The sequence below is a fragment of the Mustela putorius genome, unplaced genomic scaffold, assembly GCF_011764305.1.
Source record: "Mustela putorius furo isolate JIRA1106 unplaced genomic scaffold, ASM1176430v1.1 tig00003875_pilon_pilon_pilon, whole genome shotgun sequence".
Lineage (NCBI taxonomy): Eukaryota > Metazoa > Chordata > Mammalia > Carnivora > Mustelidae > Mustela > Mustela putorius.
In genome coordinates, this window is record NW_025422026.1 from 4,225,597 (window position 1) to 4,240,678 (window position 15,082).

Here is a 15,082-nt window from a genome sequence, read left to right on the forward strand (position 1 = left end):
GAGTTAGTCCCAGTGTAGTATCCTGTTACCGGTCTTTCTGGTGCCCTCTGAAACACCGTGCTGGGTGCTTGGGGTAGAGATGAAGGCGCTGTCCCTGCCCACCTGAGACGCAGGTGTCAGGGGCACACCTATGAGAGATAAGGCATTGTGGGAGCCCCAAGGAGGAAGGCTTCCTGCAGGGGGAAGGGCTGGAAGGATGAGCGGGAGTCCTGCGGGTCGACAAGGGAGATTCAGAACCTTACACAGCAGAAGCAGAGAGGCCAGGCCGTTTGTTCAGAGAAGGATGAGCGGTTGGGCACGTCACGGGTGCAGAGTCCATAAGGGGAGGATGAGAAGAGGCGGGAAAGATGGACGCGTTCTAGCGCAAAACGGTTTGCACCGTACCCTTTTGGTCACGGAGAATTAAAGTAGGGGAAGGGACAGGATCAGATTCGTATTTCAAAAGGATCACAGTGTGAGCTGGGGAGGTGGGGGAGAGGCCTGGGGGTGGGGGGGACAAGGAGACCAGAGAGGAGACCGCGGGGGCCTGACAGAATCAGCAGTTGGAGGGCGAATGAGAGGAGATGGACTCCGCAGATCCTTGGCCCGAAACACCACCGGCAAGAAGTGGCCGGCTGGCTTCGGGGCGGGCAGGGGAGGGATGGGTCAGGGGCCGTAATCTATGGAGTGCTGATAGGTACTGGACACGTTCCAAGTGCTTTACGTGGATGGTCTCACTGGATCATCACAACAGCCTGTGAGGTCCAAACCGTAATCAGTCCAGTTCGATAGATGAGAAAATTGAGGCACAGAGAAGTAAGGGAATTTGCCCAGTGCACACTGCTGGTAAGGAAGGGTTGGTGTCAGAGTTCAACTAGAAGCTGAGCTTGTAACCACGACATTATTTTTCTGTCTTAGTTTGCTGACTTAGGTTACTAGGTAGGCGGTGAGTCTGTTTCCCAGAAGGGAGAAGACATGAGGGGTACCTACCCCACCCCACCACAGCCTGGCCGGCGGGAGGGGTAGGAAGGTCTGAGTTCTGCCGGGGACGTTCTGAATGAGACCGCAGGAGGCTGGAGGTGTGGGTCTGGAGCTTGGAGTAGAGACGGCTTCATTTTACAGAGAAGGATTGAGTTCATGTGCAGTGCCCTTCCCAGAGCTTCGCATGGCCTTCAGGACTGGGGGTTTGAGGATGTGAGGGCAATCTGGCCGTGACAGCCGTCACCCTGTGGACCACCAGGGTCGAGGCGGCTGATCCGGCTGGCTGGTCGGGGCTCCCCTGCCACCCCTGCTGCTCCATGCGTCTCCCTCCCAAGGCTGCGTGCGGGATCCAAGAGGACGACCTGCCCAGGTAGAGGAGGACCGTTCTTTGGTCAACGGTATAGGAGTAGCTGCGCTCCCCTGCCAGAACGCCCGAACAAGCTCTCAGGGTCTGTTTGCGGGAGAATTTAGGGCCGTCAAGCTTCCAGGACTCCAGACACAGCCAAATGAGCCCCTGCAGGTGGGCATCTGCCTTTCCATAGGTTAATTAATTAATTAATTAACTTGAGGTTTGAGAGTAGAAATCATGTGTTAATGACAGCTGAACAAATCTGCCTAGGGATTTGGGGAACCACCTCGAATTTCATTTTAGAGATACTCATGTGGCCAAATCTCCAAAAAGAACCTTTCTCTGGAGAATGCTGCCTTGTTGTAAAACAAAACGTAACTCTGACCTTTTTAAGTGTAATTGTTCCTAGGGGCGTCTTGGAGGTGGATTCTGATCATCTGCTCTTCGCTCTTCTTGGGACATGAGTCCCCATCTTCTGCCTATGGGCTGCCACTTCCCACGGGAGGCGTTCAGAACACCGCCTTCCACATGTGCAGACCACCTGCTGACTGGCCCCAATAGCTGGCGTCACTGCCCAGCATGGCCAGGCTGGGCCGCCCCAAATCACACGTGCTCCTTTCTAAACCCAGGTGTGTTGCTGTCATGGGGAATCTAATTCCAGTCCGAGGGCGCCACTACTGGGAGGTGGAGGTGGACGAGCAGGCCAACTACACAGTGGGCGTGGCCTTTGACGATGTCCCTAAAGAGGAGGACCTGGGAGCAAACCGCCTGTCTTGGTGCATGAGGCACAGATTTGCATCATCGAGGTAAAGTAACATCTGGAAAACCAGTGTTAACATTCACTTTGCAAGAACAGATCCGGAGGTCTTAGTAGTAATAATGAAGGCCTACAGTGTGTTTCAGAGGATGTTTTAGGGTATTTCAGGTGCCCTTTCTAGTCCTTTTCCCTAAAGTCCAGATGAGAAGAGAAGGAGCAGCTTTGGGTGCTTTTCTTTCAGATAAAAATAGCTAAAATTTGCAGAGAGCTTGTTCTGCGCCAAGCACTGTTCCACACTCTTAGATATTTTATCCTATTTCCTTCTCAAATCTATTATCCCATTTTAAAAACAAGAAAGCTAGGCCTTCCAGCGGTTCGATAATCCATCCAACATGGGTTTTCAGAGCTTGGAATCAAATCCCGGCCATCCGGCTCCAAAGACAGCATTCTTCACCACTAAGCGACTCGTTTTCCCTGTTCGAGTCATGTTATTAAATGCATACACGTTTGATTTGAAGCCTCAATTCTCTTTCAGTGGGAAGACGCTTAATAGTTAGGGCTCATTCTGGTTTGCTTCTCCTGCAAAGCACTCTGTCCTGTAGGCATGGACTAGTTCTAGAAAGCTGGAGAAATCCCAGGAGGCCCCCCGGCCAGTGGACATTGTCAGACTTAGAAAGCCACTGTTGCAACCTCCCTTTGCCTCAAAAACTGTAAAACTTCCCACCATTTTCCCAGCACCTCTTTGTGGGGCCTCTGACCCTCACTGGCTTGCTGAATCCTATTAACGTCTGAGCCGGTGTTCTCTGCCTATGAGCCTCCATCACGGTCAAACACTGTCTGTCAAGCCCGCGCATTTGTGGGAAGACCAGCTTCCCCTGTAAGATGGCTGGACTAGAGCTGACCCCACTAAACCTCAGGCCCAGTTCGAGGAATACGAGACGTACGAGGCACCGAGCCACAGGGTTTCTTTGGATTCTGCCTCAAGTAAGACTAAAATCAAAGGGTCCTCTCCTAGAAAGGTAAGAACGAAGGGCAGAGAAAGACACTGTGTATAGTGGGGGGGGGGGTGGCGGCAGGACAGAACACAGAAGAGGATGGAACACGAGACAGCATGGAAAGGCAGGTCAGAAGCCAACCCCGAGCTAGAGCAGTTGCACGCGGTCCCACCTCGGAAGGACATGTGAGTGAAGAGATGGAGTTACGAGTGGAGAATGAGGATTGGGTGTCCTAGCTGACTCCTATTTCTTGCTTTAGTCTTGCCTCTGCTGTGCTGGAAGGAAGGTAGAGGGAGGGAAAGCTTCTGGTGGCTGCTCAACTAAGAAAAGGAGTCGAGGGGAAGATGAGGCGAGATGGCCTGGCTTGCTCTCACGCTCGAGACTATTCTGAGTGTCCCTCGGGGCTGTGGACCTGGCCCTGAGCTCTGCAGGCGTCTGTGGGTAGCGGGGGGATGAAGTCCCCGCCTCTGGTCTCGGTGCCAGCCATTTTCAAAGCACACAGGCCACAGAGCATGGCTGCTGTCGCAGCTAATGGTGACCGGCCCCCAGGCGGCCGTGCTAAGGCTGAAGGTTTGAGAACTGTGCCTGAGTACTTGTGCACACTCTCCCAAAAGGCCCATTTTATTACATGAAACATCAGGAGGTTGCCTGTTTCAAATGTCTTCATTATGAAGGCTTTATACATCCATCCGATCCTTAAAATCCACAAATTTTTTAAATACCTATTTCTACACAAATTTTGATGCAATAGGAGTGTATGCTACTATATGTAAGGTTTTTAGGTTAAGAGATTGTTCAAAAACAAATGGAGTTTAAAAATATGTCTCAGGGCGAATTTTAGAAAAGAGATAAATAATTTTGGAAATGGCCTGTTTGGGTAGTCAGTTAATAAAAAATAAAACAATCACAGGAGTATGTGAATAAAATTAATATGAAATGCTGTGTAAATAAGCCCTACACAGAATTTCTGAAGCTCTGTTATATCAACACTTAAATTTTCAGGCACGAGTACGAGTTCCTGCACAACAAGACGACTCCAGATATAAGAATAACAGTGTCCCCAAGGAAGATCGGCATTCTGTTGGACTATGAAAACTCAAAATTGTCCTTTTTCAATGTGGACATTTCTCAGCACCTTTACACGTTCAGCTGTCAGCTCCATGGATTCGTGCATCCCTGTTTTTCTCTGGAAAAGCCTGGCCGTCTGAGGATACGTAATGGCATTGCAATGCCCACGCACGTCGCTTTCTATTAGACCGTTCTGGCCTGACTTCCTGTCATTGTGCGGTCCCTCCCCTCCCAGCCGCTCAGCCCTCAGCCCGTGGGCCCAGGCACTGACGCACCACGCACCCGGCCCCTTCGGCTCCCGCTCTCCTCTGGCAGACGGGTGTGCTGACGCTCGTCTCGGCGGACCTGGGCTCTAGGCCCTCGCTGCTGCCCGTGTGATGTTCGGTGCGTCCCCATCAGGCCCAGCTGTCACCTGAGTGCTCTGCCAGCGTGAACCCAGAGGTCCTTCACGTGGTCAGGCCGGGCGGTCTATTTTTTTATAGGCAAAGTATCTGAATCTCCAAGGCCTCCAGAGCTCGGGCTGAGGGCGAGAGAATGGGAGGGAGGGATGCGACACCGGCGCTGTGTCACCAGCGGCCGGGAACAGACCTGCAAAGACGAGGGGCCGTCCACAAAGAAGAGCAGGGAAGCCATGCGCCTTCCCCTCTCCTGTTTTCCCAGCACTGCCGGCGCTGTGCTGAGGGTCTCCCGCCGCACACTGTGACGCTGTTCCTGTCCTTCACCGAACCCACCTGCTCAGGCTTTGCAGTGGCCTCTGCCACGCCCGATTCCGTGAAGGCGGGTCGGGGTCTGTCTTGTTCATCGTCCAGTTCCCAAGGGCTACCCCGTCATGAACAGGTTCCCACCGCCTCTGGGATGAGTCCGTGTCCTCTCCGTCCAGCCACTGCCCGTGGGCATGCTCTCCCTGCTCTTCGGCTGAGGGACGGTGGGGCCCCCTCAAAACCAGCACAGGACACGCGGCCGGGAGACACCATGGAGGGGAGGCGGTAGGAAGGCACAGAAGGGCCCCTGCAGCTTGATGGCAAGACGGGGACACGGACTACTCCGCACTACCACATAGATGCACTTTCACTGCATCAACAACGGGCCGGGGAATGAACGAGGAACACACAGACGTGAGTGGCAGCTGATCCTAGAAACCGTCCCATAAAGAGACCATCCCATAAAGAGAACCAGGTTCGAAATCAGAAGATTTACAGTGGATCGCTAGTCTGTAGCTGCTTTGCCTTCAACCTTAGAAAAGTCCCACTATCTTGAAGCGCTCCTGTTTCCCTTTAAACAGAGAAAAAATAGTACTTGTTTCATAGGACAGGAAGATTCCCAGTGACCGTGAGAGGGCACGACAGTATAGGGCGCACAGTGAATGCACAGCAGCTTGTGAAGACAGCAGCCCAACGAGACCCAAGATGAGCTCTGGTGGGTGGTCTCCCACCGGCAGCTCTGGGACTTCTGGCCTCGCTGCTCTCGTGCCATCCTGCGACCACGGGACCCGGCCCCGCTGGCTGCATCCCCAGTTCTCCAGCCCCGGAGTCTGGCCGTCTCCCAGAGCTCTGCACTCAGCACCTCCCAGCTCGCAGAGCGAGTGACTCCGTCTGTGAGGCAATTCGCAGAGACCGTTCTGTGTCCTGCCCTGTGGAGGCCTCCCAAAGCAGACATCACCTCATCACTTCGGGTTTTCTGTGAACTGAAAACGCCTTGGCTCTAGAATCTTCTGTTTTCTAGCACACTCGAAGTCCGACAGTGAACACCCCTCCTGTCTCCAACTCGGCCTGTGATGTGAGCAGCAGCTCAGATTCCTGACTTCACAGCCCACCTTGACGATATCGCAGCTCCTTAGTCTCACACGCGCATGCACACGCACACACATGCACACACACGCACACACACCTGCCAGCCACGCTGCATCACTGGCCTGAAATCAGGAAGGTACGGCCCGTGTGAGCACAGACGGTTCAGGTTACAGACACACGCGTGCATCCAACCCTGTTCTCAGCTCCAGAGGCAGAAACTGCAGTAGGAAGTAGGACATCACAGATAAGGCAAGTCTGAACTCCGGATTCTAGCCGGCTTTATGAAATGTTTCACGTGTAATACGGACATGTATAAATGATAAAAACTCGACACCTATATAAGGTCTGAGTGAAATTTTTATTTGATCAAGGAAAAAACAACTAAAATTGGCACTGAGCATTGACATTTAAAATTCACTTAATTTACACAAGGCATATGAACAACTTAAAGCATCATAATTACTCAGCGTAAAAAACTTTGGTTTAAACATGTTTCTTCTGCAAGAAGAAAAAATTAAGTCTAGAAAAGAACCAAACAAAACTTTTTTTTTTCTGTAAAATATTCCAGTTCCTAAAATATCACGAATAATCTGCTGAAACTAAATTTTAACAAGGGGCAGGATTTACCTCAAGGCCATGTTCACCTGCAACCCCGCTGATAAATCTGTTAAAAACAAAACAAAAAGGATTTTTAGAACATCAGACAGTCGAGGCCACAATCCCTGACTGCAGTTAAAACAAAACATGTCTGGACGCCTGGGTGGCTCAGTTGGTTGGGCAGCTGCCTTCGGCTCAGGTCATGATCCCAGCATCCTGGGATCGAGTCCCATATCGGGCTCCTTGCTCCGCAGGGAGCCTGCTTCTCCGTCTGACTCTGCCTTCCACTCTGTCTGCCTGTGCTCGCTCTCACTCACTCTCTCTGACAAATAAATAAAAAAAAAAAAAACTTTAAAAAAAAAAAAAAACATGTCAGTCTGTTCTTTCCCTATGTTCACCTGTCTCACTGTATAACCTTTGAGCAAATTATTAACAGAAGCTTTGGCTTCCCTCAACAAAGGGGAGTGAGAATATGTAAAAAAAAAAAAACACAGAGGGCACCTGGGTGGCTCAGTTGGTTGAGCAACTGCCTTCGGCTCAGGTCATGATCCTGGAGTCTCAGGATCGAGTCCCACATCGGGCTCCTGCTCAGCGGGGAGTCTGCTTCTCCCTCTGACCCTCTCCCCTCTCAAGATCTCTCTCAATAAAAAAAAAAACAAAAACCACAGAATCTTAGTGTCACTAACATGGGTTTAGTAATTCAGGATAGTCTGATTTGAAGGCACCTGAGATAGGACTAGAAAGTTGGTGAGAGACTTGGGATATAAAATGACACTGGTTGCTGATAAAATTAAATTGCCTTTTATTTGGAAACGTGTATATTTAATAACTGACTTCCTATGGGTTCAGACAATGATATGCAATCACTTAGACACATTCAATAAAATATTTCAGAAGCACGTGCTGGGTGATCGGCATCAAGCAGAGCGGTTCCATGGACATCGAGGCCTTTTCTGCATCACTTCCCACCCTCCAGTATTTGTCAGAAGCAGAAGCTCCCGCAGCTCACATGCTGGCAGCTGCCCGCAGCGCGAGTCCCTCGGACACAGCCTTCCGTAATGCAGACTCTGCTGGTCTCCATACAAAGAGGCTCAGCTCCCAGAAAACTTGCTGGACTCCCTGAAGGCTGCACCACGGGAGAGGTCCTCCTTCCACTTTCCTGAGCAACTTCAATTTCCAGCCCCGCTCCGATCAGTTCGCACTGTGAGAGATTTCGTGGATCCACCTTCTCCCACACTTTCTAATCTAATAATTTACTGTTCCTATTTTACAGTAAGACGACTCGAAGTGCGTAGTTGCTGTTGGTAGATAAGTAGGTCTTGAATTTATTTTGCAAACAAGACCTGTTCTATCTACCTTTTCCTTTAGGAGGCTAACAGCAGAGTCGGCTTGACTTCAAGGACTCTGTTTTCTTAGTCTCCAGAAGACCAAGTCCAGCTTTTAAAGCACGGTCCTCTAGCGTGTCAAGAACGACAGGAATGGTCATCGATCACTTTTAAGTAACTGATGACTTTTCAAGTTTTCAGAGATTTTTCTTCACTGCAATCCACAGTTAAGGAATCTAAATTCAAGATGAGAACTGGTGGTTTGGGAAGAAGACTCCATCCAGGGAGCAAGTCTCCTAGAAGGCACGTGACGATGAGCTGGGCACGATGCCCAGAGGCAGGAATGACGTCAGAGTAGCTCCAGCACAGGTGCTGCTGCCCTGCTTGCTTTCTGCAACTCCCAACCCCAGGAAACAATCGAGCCCCATTCACCGATTCATTGCTTTTTCTTCATCTTCCCAGACTTTAACACTATCAGGTTCTCTGCTCTGTCTACTCAAATCCTGGCGGACTCAAACTGTCGTTGATCTGAATTGTGACAATTGAGCTACACAGTGCGCAGCTCAGACAACAGGCAGCCATGCATGCAGAGCCCATAAAAAGGCTTTTGTATTATGAACTTGGATTCTCCTTTTGCGGTCTCCCTCATGCTCATTCCTAGGCCTAGATGTGGGCTTAAGAGATGCCCTTAAATTCCAAAAGACGGGTCTGAGTCAGGAATATAATCTACTTGCTAGGAAAGCACTCAGTCAACAAAACCTAGGTCTCCCAGTTACGCATTTTAAGAAAGGAACTTTGGTTTTTTAGAGATGGATTTCCTGAGTACATACACTGCTTCATGGTCAACCTGTCATCTCGTTCTGCCACTCAGAAAGCTTCCTACCCTCTGATTTCTTTTATACCCCAAACACCCACGTGATGAAGGAGGAAACAGGGAGAGAGAAAGAAAATAAGAGAAGTACTACCCGAAAGCAAGGCCAAACCTCTGAAGAAAGGCAGAAGATACTTGATAAGCAATGGACCGACCCGTTCTTGTCCCATCTAATCCCTACGTAGCTCAAAGGTCACTTCCTGGAAGCATTTCCTCCTAATTCCTCCCTCTCCCAGGCTGAGTTCAGTGCCACACACTCACCTCTTTTTGAGTGGCATATTGCAACCGGCAACCTGTGTCGGCTCCACTCGGCTGCACGCCAACCAGAGGCAGGAACTGTAGCTCCTCCCCTCCAAACCATCAGAACACGGCTGCGATGAGGTCTGCAGAGCTCATTTACCTGGAAAGAGGTTAAGAGACATCAAACTGTCTCCCAAATTAAATCTCTTCATCAGAAAGCAAAGCACTCTTAAATTATGTGTGCTGGGTGAGGAGAGGGAGATAAAAAATATTCTCCGCCTTTCTGCAGTCCCCACATACCTAAGGGTCCACCACAGAATCCCACTAGTAACAGCGACTTCTGACCTGGGAGGAGGAGGGGGTTGACAAGATCTGACGCGTGAGGAAGAGGTTTAGAATGCTTTCTTCCCATCACCACAAGACATCACTAACGCTCACATTTAATATTTATTGCAGTTTTGACTATTCTTAGGGAGCCCATGTTTTAAATGCTCTGAAACATCAATTCGGTTTTTATGTCTGGAGGCTGATGAGTAGAAGTGAAGGCCCTGACAGAGCCTGATCGATTGCACGGCACACCGCACCACGGCTCTCTGCTGGTCCGAGAATCTAAGACTTTCACAGAGAAAGGACATGCTGTAAGGTTAACGACAACCCCAGAGATGTATAAAGACCGCAGGTGATAACTTCTCAAAGGTCAAGTGTCTTTTAAAAATCATTTTATGGGAGAGATTTCCTCCTCCTCCCCCCAAAAATTGTAGCCAAACTTATTTATCAGACACAGGGTGAAAATCCAAATATATGGAGGCACCTCTTATTCTTGAAATCTCCTTTCCTAAAAAGTTGATGGTATTTTCAGACCCTAGGTTTCATTATTTTAAATTGGAATACTCTGGGGACACGTGGGTGGCCCAGTCGGTTGAGGGTCTGCCTTAGGCTCAGGTCATGATTTCTGGGTTGTGAGATCAAGCCCCATGTCAGGCTCCCTGCTCAGTGGGGAATCTGCTGCTCCCTCTCCCTCTGTGCTCTCTCGCTTTCCAGAAATAAATAAGTAAATATCTTTAAATCAGAAAACTATATTCCTAGGCCTTGAAAGAATGTCAAGCCAATCTCCCCAAAATAACTGCATATAACTCTACCAAGGATTTCTGTAAAATCAAAGGCATTTTAAACACCAATTACCTACTCAGGTAATCATTATGAACTCAGCAGTGAGTACATTTCTGTGCAGTTACTAATCCACCGAAAAGTCTCAAGTTCTGGAAGTGAGAGAAGGGAGATGCGTGCAGACTGTAACGTGCTGCGGTCACTGGAGGAGAAGGTAAGAGCTGAACAGCCGGGGGAGTGAGTGGAATAGAAACCACCTAGAGACTGTCCATGTCTAAACCCACCGAAGGGGTGGTCTTCTCTCCTCAGCCCTCTCTAGTAGTCTGAAGCGCTGTCTGCAGCACTATGCAAACCACCAGGAGGAAAGGAAAACAAAATGGAAGATGTGTTCCTTGTGCCTGGAATTATACGGGCCCTGGAAATAAAAGACTGCTCCTTACTGCATTTTTAAGGTAGTATTTCTGCCCATGTCACCATCACTTGCAACAGCAACCATGTCTACATCATCTCAAGTTTCTTGGGAACATTTACGCAGAGCACTTGTTCTCAGGGCCTGGCTCTCGTGGAGGCCCAAGACCCTTTCAGAGGCTCAGTCAACTCGAAACTACTTTCATCATTAACACTGAGACAGTATTTGCTCTTTTCACTCTGATTCCATGAACATACAGAGTTTGACCAGACGCTACACTATGTGAGGACATTCATCACGGACAACAGTATATGCTTGGGTGTTCTGGTGATAAAAACGTTTCTCAGTTTTAACTTCTAATACTAAAAATAATATGTGTGTGTGTGTGTGTGTGCACGCACACGCATGTGTATGTTTATGTGTGTATATGTATGTCCCACATAAAATCTCTTTGGAATCCTCAGTAATTTTAAACGAGGGTCCTGAGGCCAAAAAGTTTAGAAGTTCTTAATACAGAGCGTCCATGGCTTCCCCACGATGAAGGTCTAGTTGAGTGAGTTCCTCGGTAGTAAGAGTACACCCATGCTTTCCAGTACTTGCTAATGTACAAGCTGATCTGTAGAACTCTGAGGCGTACACACTTTCTTCATTTCCATTTCAAAATACGAGAGAGATGACGGGACAATGCCCAATACGGTTAAAGAGCGCGAGTACCAAATGCAGAGTTACCTAAGACAGCGGAGGCCTGACTGCAGGGCACCCACAGCGTCTCACCTGGACTTGGGGTGAACTTACAGGCTCACAGTGGCTGTGAAGTTCAGCCGATTCAGACGGCTTCCGAGGTAAGCATTTCCACGGGCTGTGACAGCACGTTCTCACAGCGAGAGCTGGGACTGTAAGTAGTTAGCTGGAAGTCTGGGGGGGGGCACGCATCCGTGAAACTCGGGCCTCTAGGAAACGACAGAAGGCACCCGACGGACTCCTCTCCAGCTACACAGCATCTGTGATGTAAACAAATGGCTGCGCCTGGGTGGCTGAGTCGGCTGGGCCTCCCACTCTTGATTTCAGCTCAGGTCATGATCTCAGGGTCAGGCGATCGAGCCCCTCATGGGGCTCTGCAGGGAGTCCGCTTGAGATTTTTCTCTCTCCCCCTCTACACCCTCTAAGATAAATAAATAAATCTAGACACACACACACCCCCAAAAGGTAAACAAATGACACAGTTCTAACTCCTGAGACATACCGACTTTGCCTTTCTTGGATTCATTCTGCACGGAAAGGTCAATCCCCGTCTTCGCTCCCTTAAACAGACGGCTTAGCCATCCAAAAAAAACAGTTCAGACGCGGAGGACAAAATGATGGCCTGGAGATGAAGAAATCTCGCTCCTGGTCGTGGCTCGGTCACTAACGACTCGGGGACTCTCCGCCCGCCTCCTCTCACTATGCTTCGATTTAAACTGAACCAAGGGCGACGACCCAGACGGCTGTTCCTCCTCCGACACCAGACGACGTTCCCGGCGGATTTAGGAAGCTTCAGAATGACCCGCCGGGCGTTTGCGTCTTCAGATTCCTGCAACAGGTGCCGCTGCCTCACGCGGGAGTCCCCGATTCGAACCGCCCGCTTCCGCACAGGCCCTCGCGTCACACCCCTTAAGCGACACGGGCCACCACGGATGTGGAACTCAGCCACTGCATGATCTTTCCTTCAGCCTTACTCCGGGCGTGTCTCTCCCTCCCACACACATCCCCACCGCAGCTCCGCCAACCACCCTGCTGGGGTTTGCTAGACGAGGTCGAGAAAGCTGGCGCGAGCTCGGAACGAGACCCAGCTCCGCGGAGACGCCGACCCCGCGGCAGATACGCCGACCGCTCACCTCTGCGCCGGTTCCCCGCCATGCCCCCTGAAACCCGACACACCAGCCAGCCTGCCTACTAAGACACTGTTACCGCGCGCCCCGCGCCCCGCTGGTGGCCAGAGAGCAGCCTCACCGCACGCCACGGACGAACCCGCCCCTGCCGCGTAGATCGCGGGAACGCCTCCTCTCTCCTTCCGGTGGAAAGCAGCCCTTTCCGGTTTCCGGTCGTGCGGAGGAAGTCCCGCCCCGCGCAATAGCGCAACGCCGCGGGACGCGCTAACGCGACACAGATGCGCCCGCAGATGCGAGTCAGTGGCGGGGTAGGTGGGCCATGGGACTCCTGGACTGAGGTCGCAGTTGCTGGGTCCCCGGTGGGGAGTGGGGAGAGGGCAGAGCAGTTCAGCGGGGGCTGGGAAAGCGGCTTGAAGACTCCCGTTTCCCCAAGAACTCGCTCCTTCCTCCCTGAGCGTCCTTCGGGGGATCGAGGCCCTTCCCTCGCCGGCTGCCGCGTATTTGACTCCGTTTCTGCGTTCCGATGATCTGCGCAGCCGCGTACCCTGCAGTCAGAATGGTTACGCTTACTGAGCATTAGCTGTGCGTCGTCCCGGAGCAGGAGCTCCTGAGCTTCGGTAATTCCTGCCGACCACTGTTGCCCACTCACGAGAGAGCATGAGTGCCTCCATAGCTGTCAGCTGGACTAGGGACATAGCGCTGTTGCGGTTAGGAAGACAAATTACAGATCAAAACTGCCCTTGTTTTAGTTTCCGAGGGCTGTCGTAACGAAGCATCACAAACTGGGTGGCTTAAAACAACGCGTTTATTCTCTTACAGTTCTGGAACCAAGAAGTCCGGCATGAAGATGTCAGCAGGATCATGCTTCTGTCTGAAGCTGTGGGTAAAAAGGTTTTCTTGCCTCTTCCTGGTTTCTGGCGGTGACCAGCCATCCTAGGAATTCTTTAGCTTGTAGCTGCATCATTCGTATCTTAACTGTTCCAGCGGATGTTTTCTCTGTGTCTCTGTTTCTCTAAAAGGACAGAGTCCTCCGGGACAAAGGACCACCCTACTCCAGTGTAACCTGATCTTAACTAATTGTATTTGCAATGACAGTTTGCAGGTCAAGTCACGTTCTAAGTTTCTGGGAAGGACATGAATTGGGGGCGGGGGTGGGGTGACACTGGCTAGCCCCCTATAGCTGTCAAAGAGCTTGAGAAGTTGGCAAGCCAGAAGCTGAGGATTTGCTGTAGTTCGCAGGAATTCAAAATAGTTCAGTTGGATCCAGGAAGTTTTTGTGGACATTTGAGCTATTGCCTTGATAGGTGGGTAGGATTTGGATGTGCCGTCATAGCTCACACCCAGCGTTCTGGGCAAACAAGCGTCACAGACAAGGTTGAACGTGAAGTAAGTTGGGTTAAAGCAGGAAGGATCTTGAATACAAGCCAAAGAGTTCGGACTCTCTTCTGTCTGTAAAATGAGAGTAAAAGTGTTTTGGCAGAGAAGTTGTGTTTTGAAGATTAATTAGTAACCTAGTCAAACCTGATTTGTGTTACTTAGTCCATTTAAGAAGTCTCAAATCCTATTCTCTGAGCATATCCTGTTATTTTTCATCCTGGTGTTTCTGCTCCTGCTGTCCCTTATTCCCGGAGTGCTGCCATCAAGGAGAGTTGTTCAACCTGTTTTATGTTTGCAACCCACTAATGCCAAAACCTGACCAACATAGCACAGGAAGAAAAAACTGCCAAACTCCCATAAATACAAACCCCTAAAATAAAATATTAGCAGATTCCGTTGTTCCCTACATCTGGAACCAAAAAGGTTTTATCCTGGAAATGATACAACATTAGAAAGCCTGTTTCTATAAATCACTGTATTAATAGTTTAAATCTGTATGAGGGTTAAATCTGTATGATCATCTCAGTTGATAAAGTGTTTTTTGAAAATATTCAATATCTCCTTTGATTGAAAACACTTAGCAAAATGGGAATAGACAAATAGCAACTTGATAAAGGCACTTGAAAGAAACTGATACTAAATTTCATACTTAATGATAAAACAGTAGAAACATTCCACTAAACTCGGAAAGAAATCAGACTCTGATTTCTCTCAATGCTGAGTTGAATCTCAGAACAAGAGTGACACCTGGATGATTAAAGGGGGTACAAACAGGGCTTCTGTGTGAGGGATACTGGGGACAGCGCCTGGATGCCCGGTGTGAGGAGATGTTTTTTAAATGAATTCAAGACACTTGTGTAAACATAGGGGCATTAGGGAATGAGAGAAAGGAGACCCAGTTTGACAGCAGGGGCTTGCTGCCAATGTGCCAAAAGACTGCTCGGGCAAGTCACTTAAATGCTGTGTCCTGTGTCTGGTTTATTTTCTTATAAGTAGTTATCAAAAGAGTCACTTTATATTTGAAGCCATTCTCCAATCCAGTTCCAAAAGTGTAACAACTAAACTAGTAAATTCCTGAACTCAGTTCCTAAGATCTCAAAATGACTTTTCCTCTAGTTAAGGCAGTTTAAGGAGAGAATTAGGAGTTTGAACTTTACAGTTAAGCTGCCTGAGCTAAAAATCCTAGCTCTGCAACAGCTTAGCAGCTGTAACCTAGTCTAGTTAATGAGCTCGACCTGGTTTCCTCACCTGTGTAATAAGCAAAGCTACCCATATAAGCGTGTGACAGGGGGCTGGCATACACACTCTCGAATTGTTCATGAGTTCGGTCGTTACTATCAGAGGAGACACTTCTGAGTCGGTACAATGC

The 15,082-nt window shown here is 49.6% G+C and overlaps 2 protein-coding genes, 1 long non-coding RNA gene and 1 other non-coding gene across 14 annotated transcripts in view; 2 read left to right on the top strand and 2 right to left on the bottom strand.

Annotated features, from left to right (window-relative positions):
- FSD2 (fibronectin type III and SPRY domain containing 2) overlaps positions 1-6,593 on the top strand; it is a 44,560-nt gene extending 37,967 nt beyond the window's left edge. For all 3 annotated transcript variants that reach the window (XM_045067307.1, XM_004763669.3, XM_004763670.3), the window contains 2 exons: positions 1,939-2,115; positions 4,064-6,593. In XM_045067307.1, the coding sequence (XP_044923242.1) occupies positions 1,939-2,115; positions 4,064-4,316 (430 nt within the window). In that variant the 3' untranslated portion in view covers positions 4,317-6,593. The remainder of the gene's footprint in view (positions 1-1,938; positions 2,116-4,063) is intronic.
- On the bottom strand, positions 6,259-12,913 carry LOC101689455. 9 transcript variants are annotated; one of them, XR_001181328.2, is made up of 4 exons: positions 12,458-12,552; positions 11,712-12,038; positions 11,264-11,469; positions 7,302-9,112 (listed from the first exon to the last, which is right to left on the bottom strand). XR_001181328.2 is itself a non-coding variant. In XM_045067311.1 (3 exons), exons 1-3 carry the CDS (start codon positions 12,911-12,913, stop codon positions 6,543-6,545), a joined length of 636 nt encoding a protein of 211 aa, XP_044923246.1. In that variant the 3' UTR covers positions 6,259-6,542. The 9 variants fall into 9 exon arrangements, 2 of the variants coding, with proteins under 2 accessions (XP_044923246.1, XP_044923245.1); XR_006602687.1 differs by having other exon boundaries at positions 7,302-8,159; positions 8,974-9,112; positions 11,712-12,522; XR_006602686.1 differs by having other exon boundaries at positions 7,302-8,137; positions 8,974-9,112; positions 11,712-12,521.
- Positions 7,813-7,939, bottom strand: LOC123388141. The gene has a single exon (XR_006602700.1).
- On the top strand, positions 12,834-14,263 carry LOC101689256. The gene is made up of 2 exons (XR_200290.3): positions 12,834-12,953; positions 13,156-14,263. It is a non-coding gene; the product is annotated as an uncharacterized LOC101689256 (long non-coding RNA).
- Positions 14,264-15,082: the final 819 nt, after the last annotated feature.